A 20,955-nucleotide genomic window follows, 5' to 3' on the forward strand; every position below is an offset into this window, starting at 1 on the left:
TCTATTTCCAAACTGATTTGACAATTTTGCAACATGAAAGGTTTGCTATGTCATTCCCGAAACTGAAATGAAATTTAAATGTTCATGCCTCTCCTGACTTTACCATTACATGATTTGACCACTTTGTATTGTAAACACACTTCCGTTTTACAATGGATGAGTTTGTGCAGTCACAGATCTGACATAGCAGCACAGGTTTCCACTTCATTTCTGTAGTATGTAACATCACGCAGCACGTATGCAATAGTTCTTAAAGAGGTTGTAAGCAATTTCAGACATTGTTTCAATTTTCCACTAGACTTAGCCGCTGAATTAGACCACCACCAAAACTTTTCAAAATCTAAAAAGCAAACAACCCCCCCAAAAAGGCTTAACAGAACACTACACTCGTCTCATACACAACAAAACGCCTCAAGATCGGTTATTTTCTAATTGTGATCAGAACTCTTTGCTTTCATTTTTGTTCTAGACATGTCATTTTTCAGAAATGTTCTCTTGACATTTTACCTTTAGATGCTTTTAAAAAATATTGGAAAAGATCCCATCTATGCTGGGCGGTGTATTAAGCTATCTATTTTTAATAAATAACAGTAATATAAGAAATTAGTAATATTGGTGGCCAAAACAATATACACTGTATGTGTATAGACCTAACTAGAATGCCTTAATAAAATGATTTTCGCAGGAACATTGTAGTTTTGTCACATCACAGCTAGTCGGGAAAAAATGGCGGCTTAATGTAGAATGCTGGGGAACGAGTTGTTTTTCCATGGCTTAAAAATCCATATGAGACCCTTGGTAAAAACTAAATCTAACATTTTTAGAATGTTTTGTGTTTCCTGCCAAATGTCACGTGCGGACTCAAAAATGAACATTGTAAAACATACAAACACAACAACATAAAATTATTAATTTATTCATAGCACTTATTATTAATGTCTCTTTCTTTAGGCAGTTTACCTTCATATAAAGTAAAATAACAAAACATGTCAGGAGGCATGACTGATTTGTGTTATTTTGCTTATTCAGGCATGCAGATTTACCTAATAAATTAGGGCTGCTCAAAGCACTCTAGACCTGAAAGTCTAGAATAATTGACTAACGGAGAGTGCTTACTTAAAGAAAGATGCAGCTCCAGACTCCGATCGCTGTCAACAGAGTCTTAGGCTGCCAAAAGAACAAGTGCGTATTTTTATGAGCACCTATTTCCTTGATGTTTATCAAGCAGTAAAAGCATTTTAAATGTAATTTTCAACAAAGCTGTAAGAGTACTGTAAATAACGTTAAAGAGGCTCAACAATTTAAGAAAAGATTTTAAGAATTATATAAACACTGGGAAATCGACACTTGGGAAATCCTCCATCTTTAAACATCTATGAATCCATGAATTATGAGTGTTTATTGGGGCCGCCTTGTGTGGTGGTCCTAAAGTCTGGGCTCAGGAGACTCATTTGGTCCATCATGGCTTGACTTATCTGACAGCCAAATTCACGGGAGTCCTGCACAAAGAGGAAATGGCACAACAGTTAAGCAAGAGAGTTTAAAAGACTATGGATAATGTCTGAATGTTCTGGATGTCAGAACTCACATATTTTAACAAAAATGAACAGCAGTCAGAAACCTGGGAATTGAATACGGCCTTCTTTTGCTTTAAAACCGTACATTTTTTTGTAATAATTAACTAAAACCAAATATTGAGCAAGTATATGTAAGAACGACGTTTAAAAGTTTAAACTTGTTCTCAGCTATAGCGGGTATCCAAGTGACGTCACCGCATATGTAACATCACATGAAGTAAAGCGAGTCATGCCCAGTGAGTGGCAGAAAGACTGAATGCAGCAGTGTTTAGCACAGTCTTGAAAAGTTTCAACTTCTGCAGTGAGCAAGGTCAGTGACACGACGCAGACGGACCCGTAATTCAGTTCAGCAACGCATTGAAATGACTTACAGTTTGATGCGTTGATGAAGTGACCCATTGAAATTAAATGAGAAGCGTTAACGTTGAGGCCCTGTGTGAATGTACTGTTATATGCATTTTGCCACCACCCCTCAGCAGTTCACTTACGAAACTGCAAGCGTCATTTTCAGGATTTCTGAAAGATTCATATTTGAGTGGTGTAAGATGAACTGCACTTACAGTCGCTGTGCAAGAGTGCTTGCTGGACACATGAAAGCTGATCATTTCCTCTCCCATGATGATGTAGGATACACCAAAGCCATCATCAGCCACCTTAAAGAATCAACAAAGAATAAACATAGAAACCCCGTCAGAGACTCAGTTTGTGTATGTGTATGCAGATGGGCCGATCAGATCACTTTGGGTTATCACATTATCTCACCGGACCGAAGCCTCCTCCCAGCGAGATGAATTCTGGATGGTTGACCAAATCAAACAGCTCCATCTGCTGCACAGGGGTCTGAGAGGTGGAGAGACGCCACGGCTCTGACAAGACCTGCAAATCACATAGAGCCTGGTGAGACCACTACAACAGTTAAAGATTAACTGATGACACACTTTATATACAGCTGACTAGTCCTAAACATTCCCTATCTCCCATTGCAGCTCAGGTGAGTTGTCTAAAAATGGATTTACTACTGCGAAAGCTGAGGAAATTTCAGGTTTTCCTAGCAATCCTGAATATGTTGTGTAGACGGTTTCATTTTAACAACACAAACAAATGTTACTGCGCATGCGCTCTTTTGTGACCCCAACTGAACTTCCGGTACACAATAACAAATGACAGTGCCTGTCGATTACTTCTGATAACAATCAAATGAAACCGAGAAGAACCATTGGATAAACTTGTCTCTCCAATATTTTGAATTTAGACTCTGATAACAAGCTCAACCGCTAACTTTTTTTAGATGTCAATGTTTTGTATTGCCACTTTTTTCTCTTATTTAACTACACATTTTCGAATACTTCTTGCAGTGAAATTAAGGCCAGGTCAACTTTCTTAAATGTGCATCTTAGGCCACGTTCACACAACTCGAGAATAGGGTTGCCATTCCTGCATTTGAGTCCTTAATATGGTTACATTCACACAGTTCAGTTATTTATGGGAGTGACAACCGCATTATGCAACTGAACTCACGACTGTAAATGTTCATGACTCACAATCGTATTTACAGCAAAGCCCGTCTGTGTGAACAAAACAGTACTGGACAGCTAGCTGTCTATCAGGTAACCCGTCGCTCTATGTGAAAGTGACTATCACTGCAGCATCCGGGGAGCAAGTGGGTGTTAGATGCCTTGCTCAAGCACACCTTATTCGTTACTGTATTTGTCCGTCTATTCAGAACATTCTAGATAACATTCCTATGCTTACTAATACCGTGTATACACCGACCCAACTTGACAACCTGCACCACGCCGCATCCAGTGTGGACAGAATTTGAAATTATAGTGGGTTCCAATGCGTTTCTAATGTCATTTGTTGTGTCGCATCGCAACCGTCGCATCCGGTGTGGACACGGTGTAACGCTAATCTCAGAAAGAGTCCATCCAAACCGCCCATGTACATCCCACATTTGTGTTTCAAAAGATAACAATCAACTGAGGCAACATTCTTATCTCCAAATCAAGATCAAAAACATTTCTTGCACAAACTATTCTTAGCATTCGTCTCAATTGCCCTACACTTACTGTCAACTTTAATTCACATCCTGTATGTGGGTGACCTAAAGTCGATCTTAAATTTCTAAATGTATTTTTGATCACCAATATCTAGCATACTACTCCTACAAATATATATATATATATATATATATATGGTACAATAATCTATGGATGTTTTGAATCAGCCACCCCAAAACAAATTTCCACTGACCTCTTTAAGAAAAGACGACTCCGCCCCCAGGTATTTAGAGACCACATAAAGGCAAAAGAGGTGTCTATCAATGCCTGAGCCAGTCATGGCCAGACGGTACAGATTCTGATGCTTCTCAGAAGCTCTTCGGAACAGTTTGAGACAATGTTCTCGGTCCTATTAATAAAAAATTGGGGCAAATTAAATATTGTGAAAAGTGACATGACAATTTTTTATGACCTGTGTTTAATCTTAGATCACCAGGCTAAAAAAAATTATGTAAATAATTGTGAATATGTAACATAATAAAGCAAAATCAAATTGTACATTAGTTTTGAATCTTTCTAGCAGATAGATAATGCAATATCCTAAAGTAGTGTAAATAATATTCACTATAAATATTCATACTCAAAAAGTATTACAGACGTGTGTAACAGATTGTAAGTACTGGTCCCACCTCTCCTGCATCCATTGCACGGACAAAGTCACAGCTTTCAATCGAGCAAGACCGTACAGTCTCTGTGCGACCCTCACGAAACAGACGTGTCATAGAGGCTTCATATGTGAGACAGAACGCTTCTTTATTCTAAAGCACAGACAAAGTAATAATGAGGTTACTTGGACAATAACTTATTTGAGCAAATTGAAATGCATTTCCTGAAATATAACAACTCTGCTTATATTATTGAAATATGAAATGTATGTATGGATTCATTGTGTGAGACACATAAGTGGTTCAAATTTAGTACGGCCATAATTGACCCTATAGGAATGCAAGACTTTCTTGGCATACTGTAGCTTGGCATATTCACTGAAACATCCATTAAATCTTTTTGACAAGAAGTGACAAAAATACCCTGTAATAGGCCAGCTGCAGGGCCAGCTGCACGAAGGAGTCCGGGCTGATTTTCATTTTCTTAATAAGACCCTTGCCAAACTCTCTGAAGGGAAATACGTAGCAGTCAACATCATCAGCGAGTGCTTGTGCAACAGCAAGAGAGTCGAATATTTGTGCCTGAACCTATAAAAGACAGAAGAGAGCATCACATTACTGCATGACCGTGGATGAACACTCTTCATTCAAGCTAATATGATGACATCTAAACCATTATAAAACATGTTTAACAGCACACTGTCTGAACAGCTAAACACAGCAAAAATATTAATTTCTTTATTTTTTATTTGAAGGACTGAGGTGAGAAGAAGAATGCAACTGAACCAGTTACATATACAGTCGTGGCCAAAAGTTTTGAGAATTACATAAATATTCGTTTTGAAAAAGTTTGCTGCTAAACTGCTTTTAGATCTTTGTTTCAGTTGTTTCTGTGATGTACTGAAATATAATTACAAGCACTTCATACGTTTCAAAGGCTTTTATCGACAATTACATGACATTTATGCAAAGAGTCAGTATTTGCAGTGTTGGCCCTTCTTTTTCAGGACCTCTGCAATTCGACTGGGCATGCTCTCAACTTCTGGGCCAAATCCTGACTTATAGCAACCCATTCTTTCATAGTAACTTATTGGAGTTTGTCAGAATTTGTTTTTATTTGTCCACCCGCCTTGAGGATTGACCACAAATTCTCAGTGGGATTAAGATCTGGGGAGTTTCCATGCCATGGACCCAAAATTTCAACATTCTGGTCCCCGAGCCACTTAGTTATCACTTTTGCCTTATGTCACGGTGCTCCATCGTGCTGGAAAATGCATTGTTCTTCACCAAACTGTTGTTGGATTGTTGGAAGAAGTTGCTGTTGGAGGGTGTTTTGGTACCATTCTTTATTCACGGCTGTGTTTTTGGGCAGAATTGTGAGTGAGCCCACTCCCTTGGATGAGAAGCAACCCCACACATGAATGGTGTTAGGATGCTTTACTGTTGGCATGACACAGGACTGATGGTAGCGCTCACCTTTTCTTCTCCAGACAAGCCTTTTTCCAGATTCCCCAAACAATCGGAAAGTGGCTTCATCGGAGAATATGACTTTGCCCCAGTCCTCAGCAGTCCATTCACTTTACTTTCTGCAGAAGATCAATCTGTCCCTGATGTTTTTTTTTGGAGAGAAGTGGCTTCTTTGCTGCCCTTCTTGACACCAGGCCATCTTCCAAAAGTCTTCGCCTCACTGTGCATGCAGATGCGCTCACACCTGCCTGCTGCCATTCCTGAGCAAGCTCTGCACTGGTGGCACTCCGATCCCGCAGCTGAATCCTCTTTAGGAGACGATCCTGGCGCTTGCTGGACTTTCTTGGACGCCCTGAAGCCTTCTTTACAAGAATTGAACCTCTTTCCTTGAAGTTCTTGATGAACCTATAAATTGTTGACTTAGGTGCAATCTTAGTAGCCACAATATCCTTGCCTGTGAAGCCATTTTTATGCAACGCAATGATAGAAACCAGCTGCACGCGTTTCTTTGCAGGTCACCGTGGTTAACAATGGAAGAACAAGGATTTCAAGCATCACCCTCCTTTTAACATGTCAAGTCTGCCGTTCTAACCTAATCAGCCTGACATAATGATCTCCAGCCTTGTGCTTGTCAACATTCTCACCTGAGTTAACAAGATGATTATTGAAATGATCTCAGCAGGTCCTTTAATGACAGCAATGAAATGCAGTGGAAAGGTTTTTTGGGGATTAAATTAATGTTCATGGCAAAGAAGGACTATGCAATTGATCTGATCACTCTTCATAACATTCTGGAGTATATGCAAATTGCTATTATAAAAACTTAAGCAGCAACTTTTCCAATTTCCAATATTTATGTAATTCTCAAAACTTTTGGCCACGACTGTATACATTTTCTGAAAAAAAAAAGAAATACTCCAACAGACCCTCTACACTCATGGGTCCAGCCTAAAAACTACACACATGCAAAATAAAAGCTGTTTAAGATGTATTATTATACTAGAGATGAGGTTGTGAATTGCAACCGACGCTCAACTTCACTGCTCACTCCTCCCTTTCGTGGCACTATGGTTGCTTACACAGGAATTAAGATTCTTTGAATAAGGAGATAAAAGTTATTTATTAAATACACTCTGTTGAGCAGTTTATCCGTTAAGGGCTACTGTAGAAACAACATGGCCAAGAACATTATATATATAATTTTTTTTGTTATTATTTATTTATTAATAAGAAAATAAAATCTGTCGTACTATATTTATTTATTTTATTTGTTTATATACCCCGACTCGCAACACCTAGACACACTTACACACACACAAATCACATGGTTATTTTGTATTTGATCTGTCACCGGTAAATAATGTGTTTTTGGCATAATAAAAAAAGGAGAAAAAGGAAAAAACATGGCCAATTCCATGCAAGGGGGCGTATTATAAACAAGGGGACGTATGGCATTAGAGAGTCGTACACGTATGCATGTAACGCAATTCACATGTTACACACAACACCCGTCGACAGAATTGGTGGAGGGACGAATAATAGTGAAATGATCCAGTGCCAAATTTACTTCCCAGTCCGCCCCTGAAACGTAACCAATATTGCAGCATCCCTTGAAACAGATTCCTAATGAATATTTTCACGATGTTAAAAGGCTCAAGGAAATAAGATAAAATCCCCCATTGCTAATCTATAGCAATCTGCCGGGGAAGGGAAATCCCCTAGAAACCAGCAGACCCACCTTCAAATCTCCCCCATGCAAAAGTATGCGGAAAGTCCCATGCACAGCTTGGTTGATCAGACTCACTTCTAATTGTTAAAATAATAAACATGAGTGATCAACAGTAAAAGAGACAAAGCAGTGATTGATAACCAGAAAGCACCCTGCATACAAAAGCTTTACACCATGGGGCGATGCAAAGCACTAACCCTTAAAAAAATTAAAAACATGAACGTTTTCTCTTCAATAAGGGCACCTGAAAATTGTCTGGATAAACTCAATACCTGCATGTCCCACCCTGTCTGCACACAGACAGAGTGAATGTCCAATTGTTATGAAAATTCTGTCATGAATTACTCACTCTCTAGTTGTTCCAAATCAGTATACATTTCTTTGTTAGGTTGATCACAGAGAAAGATATTTGGACGGATGCTTGTAACCAAACAGTTCTTGGACCCCATTGACTACTGTAGTATAAAACATTACAATGGAAGTCAAAATTGCCTCCAAACTGATTGCTGTACTACGTTCTTCAAAATAACTTCTTATGTGCTCAACAGATCAGAAGACTCTGCATCCATCTTTATGAATCGGCTAAAATCTAGGGCGGTAAAGGTTAACGCATGCGATTTTCTTTCCAGATTACTCGTTACAAATATTTAACACAATTAACGCTGCATCTGTTTGTTTGGTAACCCTTTGTCTAGGTTACATAATATACTCACACTCTTATTCTAATACAGGCTTTTAAACCACTTACGCCCGGTTTGAAACATTTGCTTTGACGCATTCAGTGAAGATAGGCAGCTTCTATGTTTACCTCATTTGTAAGTCGCTTTTGATAAAAGCGTCTGCTAAATGACAATGTTATGCTAAATATAAAGTCATTTTTCGTACTATTGTAGTCAGTGGGGTCCAAGAACTGTTTAGTAATATGCATTCTTCCAAATATCTTTCTCTGTGTTCATCAGAACACATCAAATTTATACAGATTTTGAACATTTCGAAGACGAGTAAATGATGACAGAATTAATATTTTTGGGTAAAGTATTCTTTTATGTAGCTGATAAAAAATATAAAATGGTTGATTTCACTGACTTTATAATCCAAGAATACATTTAGAATGTAATTATTACAAAGAAAATAAAGAATATCCAGCTTGGCAAAAAATGCACAACACGTGCAACTCCTTGGCTAGGGCAAGGGAGTGACTTTTTTTATAAAAACCAAGAGGATGAAGAAAAAAATAATAAGGAACATTTCTGGACATCTGTTGTTGCCATTTAAGTCCAGTATCTGCGAAATTCCCTCCCAAAAAAACTTTGTGAGTGACATCACCCAGCAGCAATTTGACAGACAAATAAAAGCTGTGGAAAAACATTTATTCTAACGCGAGAATTACAATTTGGATAATATTTTTGTTTTGTTTTTATTTTGGCAAGTTTGTTTAATTTTTTTTAATACTAAATAGAAAACAGCCCAGAACTACAGAGGAGGAGCTGGTCAATGACCTGAAAAGAGCTGGGACCACCGTTTCCAAGGTTACTGTTGGTAATACACTAAGACATCATGGTTTGATATCATGCATGGCACAGAAGGTTCCCCTGCTTAAACCAGCACATGTCCAGGCCCGTCTTAAGTTTGCAAATGACCATTTGGATGATCCAGAGGAGTCATGGGAGAAAGTCATGTGGTCAGATGAGACCAAAATATAACTTTTTGGTCATAATTCCACTAAACGTGTTTGGAGGAAGAAGAATGATGAGTACCATCCCAAGAACACCATCCCTACTGTGAAGCATGGGGGTGGTAGCATCATGCTTTGGGGGTGTTTTTCTGCACATGGGACAGGGCGACTGCACTGTATTAAGGAGAGGATGACCGGGGCAATGTATTGCGAGATTTTGGGGAACAACCTCCTTCCCTCAGTTAGAGCATTGAAGACGGGTCGAGGCTGGGTCTTCCAACATGACAATGACCCGAAGCACACAGCCAGGATAACCAGGGAGTGGCTCTGTAAGAAGCATATCAAGGTTCTGGCGTGGCCTAGCCAGTCTCCAGACCTAAACCCAATAGAGAATCTTTGGAGGGAGCTCAAACTCCGTGTTTCTCAGCGACAGGCTAGAAACCTGACTGATCAAGAGAAGATCTGTGTAGAGGAGTGGGCCAAAATCCCCCCTGCAGTGTGTGCAAACCTGGTGAAATACTACGGGAAATGTTTGACCTCTGTAATTGCAAACAAAGGCTACTGTACCAAATATTAACATTGATTTTCTCAGGTGTTCAAATACTTATTTGCAGCTGTATCATACAAATAAATAGTTAAAAAAAAATCATACATTGTGATTTCTGAATTGTTTTTTAGATTATGTCTCTCACAGTGGACATGCACCTACGATAACAATTTCAGACCTCTCCATGATTTCTAAGTGGGAGAAAATTCAAAATAGCAGGGTGTTCAAATACTTATTTTCCTCACTGTATATATTTAAATAAATTCTAAAAGCTAAAATGTACCATATGCCTCATATTTTGATGGTTTTCTTGGCATGGATGACTTCAAAAACAATTATATTAAAGTTAAGGGAGGTGGAGGACTGAGGAAGAGCAAGTTGTGTTTATGTACTTATATATAAGTCTTTCTGAGCATAAAAGAAACTGTAGATGTTTTGCAGTGTCAGTGGAGAACCCTCTGGAGGAAATTGTGGCATTATATCTCAATAAAAGTCAAGATATGGAACACGGAAACTATGAACACAGAATGTGTGGTATCTTACCTCTGCCGGTATGTCCCAGTTCAACCGTTGTGGATGTGATAAGAAGTGCCTGACCTCTCCTCTGCAGTTTCCGTCACTCATGTAACCCAACTGAAACTTGTCTGTGGCAAGAGTGTACTGAAAGATCCACAAGAAAGACAAATCTGTTAATATCTCGATAATGACTGAACAGCAATTCTAGACCACAATGAGATCAGAAGGAGATCAAATAGAGCAAATACTGGAGAACACTGTATTTTCTCAAAAGACTCGATGATCTGGGCCTCTGAATCTAAACTCTTGCTGCATTGCAAGTTGAGCGTTTACCCGGAGGTGTAAATGGAAAAAAATAAAGGGCTTATGTCCTTCACAAAAAGCTTGTGGGGGAGATCAAAACTGACTTTGTCCATAGACCACCCACTGAAAAATTTAAATGCATGAATGTGGTTAACCGCTTAAAAGAAATAGGCAGTTGTCTGGTGCTAAATACAGAAACGCGTTTTCACACATACCGACCATGACAAGACCCTAGTTGTTAAAGTTCAACACTGCCCCCTCACCTCCCACAAGTGTGCCACAATAGGAGCATCAGCCCAAGAATGTTCTGCGTTCAGGCCGCTCTTTCCGTTCTTATACACCACAATAGAAAAAGACTTATCAAACCACCTGAGAGAGGAAACAAAAACAAATGTCTTATACATGCAACATGAGCAATTAAGTTCACAGATATCATCTAAATATGCCGCTCAGTCACCTGTCGTAACATTTGCCATGCAGTAGGGATTTGGCATAGTGGCCCAAATTCCCAGAAGATTCTTCTCCCATCATGCCTTCTTCCTGATCATCAAGTGTGACAAAAAAAGCAGCTTTCTCAATACAGTCCAGTGATTTCTTATTAACTCCCGAGCTGAAGTACTGCTTTCGGACCCGAGCCCAGGGCACCCTAAAGGACACACAGAGAAGGTTGCTAAAGACACATTTAAGGCAGTATTATTAGCTGTATGAGATATTTAAACATAAAACTGAAAAACATGTGAAAAGGTACGACTTCCTTGTAACATCTATTGTATGTACTACCTCTTTTACAACAGCGATACTAAAAGAGAAAACATGTTAAAAAGATATGGTTTTAATGAGGAAGAAGAATCTGAGTTTTTCTAATTCTTTATATTGGCCAATTATTGATTAGATATGGGTTGGGTGATGTCTACCAAATTGGCATCGGACGATATTTACAGTAAAACATTGTGATGGAAGATGACATCATCCTGCGGCATTATAAAGTGAGGCGTGTATAGGCATGAGCTGCACTGAGAGACATCTTCTTTATACATTATATTTATGTAGTTATAAATTCAGCCATGTGTCATCTGTACAGTGCAAGCTTTACACCGTGTCTACACCGCACGCAACAAGCTGCTAGTTCTTAATGGGTTTGTCACACCACATCCTGTGAGGACAAAACTTTAATTTATAATGGGTTTTTAATGCATTCTATCGTCAAGTGTAGACACAATGCCACAGTTATAAAGTGAGGCTTGATTGAATTCTTATTCTGTTATTCAAAAAAAAGTGGTAACACTTCCCCTTAAGAATTTACATATAATACATTATAAAAGTAGTTTTAATGCCTTGTAATGCGCCTTTTAATGCATTGTTATGTCTCATGAATAATTATTATTACAGTTAATACATTATAATGCTTTTCAATGCATTGTTACAGATTGCATTTTTATTTTGGTTATAATTCTTTACAACAATATAATGTACAGCATATATTTTGAACAATTATAATGAATAATACCCTTTAATAACCCTTTATAATGCATTATACATAAAGGCCTACCAAAAAAGTTATAAAGTGAGGCACGTCTTCTTTAAACAATGTTAGTTGTGCAGACATGCGTGTTATTTATACAGCGTGGGCTGTGTAGACACGCATCATACAACGCAAGCTCCAAAGTTATTAAGTCAGCCCAGTCTTATCTGTACGGTGTGTGTGATCTTATATGCCCTTTAGCCTTGTTCATATTTGTTTACAACACAACTTCCAGCCTGCAGCACAGGGTCACTTGACGAAAGTGAAAAATGTATTAGAATCACAATGCCGGCTCGTCATCATCACTTGCAGCCATTGGGGTTAGACGATAGCATCATCTATCGGCCCTACCCTACATTAGATACAATTTTTGTTTCAACAAGATGAATTAACAAACAAGTATTTTGAATCAACAATTGCATTCTATTTTAAATATATGACATACTTCTATTTATAATAATGTAGTGTCATAAATAAGAAAGTCAATAGGTTCAAAGTATGATTGTTAGGTTTCATACAATTATAGAATGAAATTTTTCTCAGCTAATCTGCTTTTTCATAACTGACACAGACTTTGACACAACATGGACAAAACACTCGGTCAAGATTTAAATGTGAAATTAATAATCTATTAAAGCAATTATTGACAGCTGTGTTTAAATATTCCCCATGAAGAATCCTGTAACTGAACAACAGACATTTTATTAAACTGAACTTTTTAACTGTGCAAGCATATTCTTGCCGTCTTTTTTCTTGTAAGGTGGTGAAAAATGTGAGAAAAGAAGAACTACCAACCAACAACTGGCCTAATGGCGGAGTCCAAGTGGCATTGCGAAGGCATGCGCGCGTTCTATCTTTCCAGCGCTCTGCTTTGTTACGGTCAACGTTATTTTAACATTGCGTAATTTATCTGACTCCAAAAGATAAAAAGGAAACCTCGTTGAATTATATTATTTGTATTTTTGTATTATTATGAGTGATAATCCTGCAATTTCGGTCAATGTTTGATTCTTCTGGCTTATTCTAAATTACACTCCTTCATCCGATTCTCAATGTCGCTTAGAGTCTCGCGCCGGCCGTTACACGCGGATCTCACGGTCACAAACTCGCCAGTCTTGGTCACTGCCATAGGTTCTATGACTAGTAACACTCAGAAAGCATTATTTTATCTAGTCCCCTTAGACTATAAAAACTTAATTTAAGTAATGATTATTTCTAACCAGAGGTCATGACCACTCCATAGAGAAAAATAGACCAATCTTACTTCCTCTGATGGTAGCTTTGTATAATCATGCCATAGTTTCCTATGTACACTTAGAATAATATTTCAATAACCAGAGGTTTGAGACTTATCTTATTTAGATTGGTCAGACAACATATGTTCTGTTCTAAACGGAAACATTAGCCCCTACGGTCTAAGTACACTTAAACTAATGCCAAGTAGTTAGCCGGAGCTCTAAATTCTCAGCTGGCGTGCCCCAATGCTCCACCTAATACAGGATTTTAGTCCGTCACTAGCCTGAACGTAGATTTGCGGTAACAAAGGATATAACGTGATCTACTAAAGTTCATAAACTCAGAATAATGCGGAACAATTCAAACATGACAATTTATTAGTCAGGTAAATGTTTCTTGCCAATTACAATTCAATTCAATTCAGAGAGTACGAAAACAAAACATCAAATCCTCAAAGATTAGTCTACAAGTCTAAGATGCATACCTGACAATAGAAAAAGATGCGATCGGAAAAAACACAGTGCTGTGTGTCTGAAGTCTCACACACAGCACCGTGGGGTTCATCATAGTAAGAATTCCCCAGAACATTTTGCCAGCTTCCCTTAAATACTCAGACCAAAATACCCTTCCTCCACACAACAACAATTTACATTGTAAAGGACTCTGTCCTGGATCTGATCAGGCCACAAATGGGCATTTGCATGAAGACACGACCTCAACAGTAAGCAGAATATCTTTAAAGCATCAAACCTATGTTATGATCGGCTCTACTGCTGTGGATATGAGACCATTGTACCAATCGAGACATTTCAAATAATACCAAATATGCATATGAAGATTCTTTGTTCATATATGGTATTTGTCAAATCCAGTTCATGGGGGAGTTCATTGTATTGCATGAAGTTCTGTGTTTCCCGGGATATGGTGCCTTTTTGGTGCGGACACCTTGGCACCAGCCTTACATTCTTGATTCTTTCATTTTCAAGATGAAAGCTCAAATCACGATTAAAGGATTTAAAAAATAGCTGTCCTGTCTATACAAGTTTACGTTTCAGTTGGAAACAGACTCCACAGTATGTGGAAAATGGAATCATTAATATTCAAGCTGCCCCACTCCACTAAACCCTCCTTGAATGTTTGCTTTCAGTCCCCATAACGGTGATAATCCATACACTGCTACTGTTATTGTTACTATTTTACCTCAATTGGGCTAAAGTAAACATCTGTAAAGTATTTTACAATAATATTTATATCCGACTTAAATCCTGAATAATGTTGTGGGTCCACTAGACCAACAAACACTGGCCAAGAAACTAGAAAAATCGAACTGTTAAATATAGCTGCTTGTGTTCTTTTAAAAGCATTGTGCAGTAATCTACTACGCATGCATAGACTTCTTGTCTGAGTGCCAAACATTAGACATGTCATATGAAATACTGCAATATTCCATCGGCCGTCTTCCAGTATACACAATTTAACCTATGCAACACACCCTCTGTCTTGGTAGTTTGGCTTTCAGTTATAGCCAGATCTTAAAACTTTTATCTACTCTTTGCAAAATTCTTTGACCTATAAAGTCAACATTAAATGGTATTTACTACTCATTTAACCTTAAAGGGATTCTCCACCCAAAAATGTAAATTCTGTCTTTATTTTCTCGGTCTCAAATTGGTCCAAACCTGTATAAATGTCTTTGTTCTGTTGAACACAAAGAAAGATCTTTGGGAAGAAATGTTAGCAGCTGATAGTTCTGGGGCACCATTGACTACCATAGGAGGAACAATTATTTTATAACATTTTGTTATATTTTGAGGAATTTAGAAAAGCAAACAGTTCTGGGACACCTTTGACTACCATTTAAAATGTTCCTAATATGGTAGTCAATGATGTCTCAGAACATTCTTCCAAATATCTTTTTAACCAAACAAAGAAATGTATAGAGGTTTGTAACAACCTGAGGGTGAGTAATTCATGACATAATTTTCATTTTTGGGTGGAGTATCTCTTTAATTATAGGCAAGGGCGCCGTATAGGGGGGAAAGTTAGGACAATTCCAAGGGCCCATGACTGACAGGGGCCTCAAAAATAGGTAAAAACGAATATACATTTTTTTAAACCATCATCATTCAGTATATATTTTTATATAATAATAAAAATAATGATCTCTTTGTTTATGGCAGTAAAAGTTAAAAATCATAAATTGTAAATGGGAGAAGAAACTTCTGAGAATTTGGGCCACTTTGATGTTAATTTATTTTGATTGAAAAGATAATATATATTTAAGTTTTTTCGTTTTTATTTTTCTTAATTATAACAATAATGAATAATACATTTCTTAAGAGAATTTTCCATTTTGTCAAACTTTACAATGAGACTGTAAAAGATGGCCTTCAGCACATTTTTATTGCTGCTTTTAATCTTGCATCAATTAGTGAACTGCATAATAGACTTGCATGCATGTACAAATCACCAGCAGTAAATATTGTGCTAGTACTAGTATTGAACTACAAGAAGCAAGACAGTTGCAAGCTTTTAATTAGAGTTTTGTAAAGCTTTTGATGGGACAGGGGGTCCAATTAGTTTTTTTGTCATGTGGCCCAAAATTCCTGGCAGCGCCCCTAATTATAGGTTTGAATGCGCATACCTTTTCTTGCCACACAACTTCATACCAGGGATACTGGGCCACCCATATATATTCCTACTAACACAATACTGAGGCAAAAATCACATGCCTGTATTTCTGTTCAAATATATTAAAATCTAAATACAAAATTAAATCTGGGCCCTTATAACATTAGAAGGATCATCTATTCATGACAACATTTGCACCAGCGTTATGAAAAATATTTGGGAAAAAAAGGGAATATTTTTTGGAAACAGAAATATTAAGGTAAATTGAGACTGTGCACAACTCTACAATCTTAACAGATGAACTTAAAAAAAAAAGTGTAAATTATCATATGCAAAGTTCTATCAGTTAAATTTTTATAACGTACATGTTTACAGATTTCTGAGGAATATATTCACAAGTGAAAGTTGTAATTTTTTATGCCGTAAATTGCCAACTTCCAGAACATGAAACTGCATTGTGCTTATGGCACTATTAAAAGTATATCCCATAATGCCCCCTTCTGGATAGCACACAAAAAGACAGTTTTATGTGACTGACCTGTCTCCTGCAGTAAGTGCTCCTAGTTTGTCCTCTCCTGGAAAAGGAGGCGAGGGATCATCCAGTATCTTTTGAATCTGGTACTGGATCTCTCTGGGTGACAGCAGCCGTCCTGCGTGGTAGACCCATAACCTGAAGTACCGTCCCCTGTGGTACACAGCAACAAACTCACTGTCCTCCCAGTGCAGCAGTACATCTGAAAGATCAAGACATGTCAGGGACACAGGATCACTTTTTTTCATGCATATTTGCATCTTTAGCTGTACTGTACAAGTGTGTGCGAACAAGTGTGTGCATACCAGTTTCCTCTCCCGGGGTACGGGTTGTGTTGAATATGCGTTCACATTGAGCTGCACACAGCGGGATGACAGTACCAGGAATACGACTCTAGATAAAACAGAAAACAATCATTTCAATGACTTGTCACTTATTCCTGTGCCATATTTTTCAGAATTTCATTTTTTCAGTATTGCTGCTCAGTCCAACAAAACCCAAATATATCTCATATACATGCTTATAACTATGCTGCATAATTGTGTTTATAATCTATTTTTTATTCACAAACACACATGGGTGGTTGATATATTTACATAAAATTTAAGTAATATGATGTCACAAAAGCTGCATGTACAACAAATTATGAAAGAATTAGAGACAAATATACATCCCAAAAGTACAAAGAACAGGTTAAGACATGAATACTGTTGTGCTGTCTAGTGTTGACGTATTGAAGACAAGGAAGCAGTGTAAGGAATTGGATTAAATTTTGGGGTGGGTAACATACAGGTTTGAGCTCTTCTCGATTGACCTTGCGGCGATAGAGAAAAAGGGCTGTAATGGTGTTTCCAGCTCGAGCTGCCTGGTTAGTTGTGGGCGTCACATACAAGAAGTCCTATGCATAAAATACACAATAAAACATCAGGGAACCATGTCCATGTGTAAAAGTAGCTTTAGCTAATTACATTTTGGCTAATTTCCTCCTCTAGTTTCTAGAATGCTAACACACACTTGAAATCCCATGATGAGACATTTTGTTACATGCATATGAATCCAAGATATGGTAATATTATAAGGCTTATATTAAAATAAAGATTTGCATATCACAGTCGTGCTTTTATTTAGGTTTTATTATAACCATTATACAAATACATTAAATTACATTACAACTGAAAAGTTTACCGTTAACAGTAGCAAACAGAGAGCTGATGAGTCACAGCAGGATCAGTCAGCCCAGATAAGTTAAAAAACACATTGCTATTCAGTACTGGGCCATAAATATTATTAATCTAAAACGTGTAAAAAAAATGACATGGAAGTGATAATGTAACAGTAATGAAAAAGCAGCGATTAGCCATATTACAGACACACATACCATTCCATAGTAGTTACTGTTAACCATAATTGGACCCCGCCCTCGGAGGTAAACATACTCTTCCCACCAGTCACTAACCTGGTGAAACAAAGAGAGATGAGAGATAAGAAAAGAAAAGAAAATGACATTTTGACCCCAGAAAAACGTGACAATTGTCAATGTAAGGAATTGTGTGCATTTACATTTTCATGATAATCAGGAATTATTACAATTACGTGTCATTCAGATTTTTTGCACCTACATAGTTTGTGGCCCACAGGGCTTTAAGTTTGAGGTATCTCTGCAGGCGGCTACCCAGACTGTTCTCGAACTCAACGGCAAGTTTCGTCATTCGCTGAAATTCAGCCTCACTCAGCATCGGCTTTACTGATTCAAGATACTAAATCAAAGAGAGATACAGAGAGAGGTTTTCACATACCAAATCCCATTAATGTCTGTTTATATACAACAGTTCTCAGAGACAACTCAAAAAGCATGCATACACTGACACACACAAACAGTAATGTTGACTCACTCTTTCCAGTGTGTCTTTAATGGGTGGAACAGGTAGGTGTGGTAAAGACATTTGATAACTGTAAAGTAATGGCTTCCGTCCAGAGAGCAACCCGACTAGGGTCTGAGTGAGAGGACCGGAGACAAGACACAAAAAAAACACAGCTCTCAAAGTTGGCTTGTTGCTGTATGCAATTTAATTAATTTAACATGTTTATAATTGAGCAATAATTATAACAATGTTTGACATAACTTTTTGTGATGTTTCTTAAAGCTGACTAGAACATTTAAAATTAGTTGTAAAAACGTACTCTAAACAAAAATTGGGTCAAAAGGCACTTTCAAGCAGATGATCACATTTAAAAACTAAACTAATATTTCATAATAAAACACTGACCGCCCAGACTTTGGTCTTGATAGAAACGCTGCCGTGTTGCTCGAACATCCATCGATGGTACGACAGGAGAAGCTTTAGACAGAATCTCAGGGCCAGAATGAGAGACAACCACAGGACAGTACTGAACACCAGAGCCGACAGCAAAGTCTGACCCTGAGCGCTCAGAGACAAACTGAGATGACACGCAAAGTGGAAACCATCAGCACCATATCAGATAGGCAGCGAATTAAACACTGTTTTATCACACAAGGCCTTAAGGTTATGTTAATAGATCACTCCAGATTAAGAGTTTATACAAATATATATTACTGAGCAAATAGGAAGTAACTACTGGGGAGATGTGAGGTTTGAGTCATCATAAGAGTAAAGGAAAATGTTACCTGAGGGGCAGGTGCTCTTGAATCTTTTCAATGAGGCCCAAAGATGGATCGGAGTGCATGTACATCACAGCCAAGATTGGTATAACAACAAAAAGCCAAGATGAAGGGCTAGCTGGGTATACATCTTTTATAATTCTGTTCTGTCCAAGAAAAATATCGAAAGGTAAAGTATTAATGCAAGCTGTGTACAAACACAGGCTATACAGACACAGTTTGCTCAAATTATATGACACAGAAAAGAAATAAACAAAGTTCTCCATTTATAATATGGTGTAATACAATACTCAAGAAAATCAAGTGAATTGTTCATTCTGCACGTAAGACATAGTCTTTGTAAAATACTGAATCTGAACTTACCAGGTAAAAAAGAATGACTAAAACTACACTGCACGCTTTCGATGATTTCATGGAACGGAGCTTTCAAGACTAAAAAACAAACAACCAGAGGCAAACACTGACTGAGGCCACTGACCCTGATCCTACTGATGCGTTTCTTCCAGGATCGCAGTCCAGAGAGGTAGATTTGATTGAGGGCCTGGTAGGACAGCTGCAGGTTGATTCCCTCCGGAGTGATGGTAAACTGAAACGCCACAGCCTGGTGTGCCTCTGCCATTGCACTGCAGACACAGCACACAGCATTTTACGCAACACTGCATAAGTGACAAAGGTTGCAGAATGTGTTATTATTCACTCATAGGAACAGGGTTCAAATAGCGAGGTACTGAATCCTGCACTGGTTTGTTTAGTTTGCCGAGCCAAACGATGTCAGTGTGGATTAAAATACCTGTCACATCCGTTTGTGTCTAGAGAAAGTCAAGCCAAGCTTTTACAACAACACTGATGCCCTCTAGTGGCGCATTTATATAAAAAAATCTCTTCAACAAGAATATATAAAGAAAGATCATTCTCCACTCCGCTTTTTTATCTATATTAAAAAGAAAAAGATTGTGCTGTGATATTCTTAAAAACAAGAAGAAGAATATGGTGCACTTCATATGGAGTTTCTTATGGAAATGGTTTACAACCCTGCATTTTACAGCGCATACTTCATACATTTTTGTCAGCATGTGTGTTTCCTGGTGATTAAACAGGAGCTTGCAATGGCTCGTTTAGCTTTACAGACTCTACATTGAGTCAACATTTCCTCTGCAACAAAGACCTTTAAGTGAAACATTCCAGAGTTTCCGTGGTTGTGTTTATTGACACTGTTTCAGCAGATGCATTACTCAGTTGTTCAGTGACCAGAGCACGTATACTTGAGAACATTTCAACAGAACCAAGAGACAAGTTTATCCGGTATGTGTAGTTTGGGAGCGAGGCTGACACAGCACACGAGAACTATACTTTTTAAGATAACCTTAAAACTAAAGCATGTTGTGAAGCACATTATTGAAAAGAGACAAAAAGTTTAGATTTGACGCATAGTTTGTTGTAGTTTATTTACGCAGTTGTCCATAGTGTGTGAATCAACAGTGTTTCGATTCACTAACTACGTTAAAAAATAAAGACCAAGTTAACTTTTTCTACATTTAACAGGTGACCACTTTCCAAAAAACACCCGGGAATAGGACACCGTATTACTCACATGCGATCAATTAACACGGACAACCGACCAAGTAACTCTTTAACCGCCAGCTTAATTGTATCTTTACTTTATTTTAACACAAAAATATGACACGAAGTGTTAAATGCCTACCTGCGTGTGGGTTTGGTGTTCGGCAAAAAGTTTTCTGACACCGGTGTGAATTTGGCGCTCCTCACGTTCTCACCTCCGGACGGCACATAGCTTACCTGTTTGACCCGTACAACTCACCGCATTCCGTTTATGTACGTGATGACATCATACAACACTGAGGAAGAGACGTCCAAACGTCATACAAGCGATCATTTTCTATAAGCAGGATGGGA

General features: G+C 38.0%; 1 protein-coding gene across 1 annotated transcript; it reads right to left on the reverse strand.

Moving 5' to 3' along the window:
* Positions 1-900: 900 nt before the first annotated feature.
* On the reverse strand, positions 901-20,881 carry cpt1a2b (carnitine palmitoyltransferase 1A2b). The gene is made up of 19 exons (XM_056753325.1): positions 20,744-20,881; positions 19,520-19,664; positions 19,048-19,187; positions 18,668-18,839; positions 18,293-18,394; positions 18,020-18,157; positions 17,779-17,856; positions 17,191-17,298; positions 16,706-16,793; positions 16,407-16,602; positions 10,937-11,125; positions 10,743-10,848; positions 10,204-10,320; positions 4,666-4,830; positions 4,267-4,395; positions 3,831-3,986; positions 2,340-2,453; positions 2,138-2,230; positions 901-1,499 (listed from the first exon to the last, which is right to left on the reverse strand). The coding sequence occupies exons 2-19, from the start codon at positions 19,658-19,660 to the stop codon at positions 1,389-1,391; spliced, it is 2,343 nt and encodes a 780-aa protein (XP_056609303.1). The 5' UTR covers positions 19,661-19,664; positions 20,744-20,881; the 3' UTR covers positions 901-1,388.
* Positions 20,882-20,955: the final 74 nt, after the last annotated feature.

The sequence above is a fragment of the Triplophysa dalaica genome, chromosome 7, assembly GCF_015846415.1.
Source record: "Triplophysa dalaica isolate WHDGS20190420 chromosome 7, ASM1584641v1, whole genome shotgun sequence".
Classification (NCBI taxonomy): Eukaryota; Metazoa; Chordata; class Actinopteri; order Cypriniformes; family Nemacheilidae; genus Triplophysa; species Triplophysa dalaica.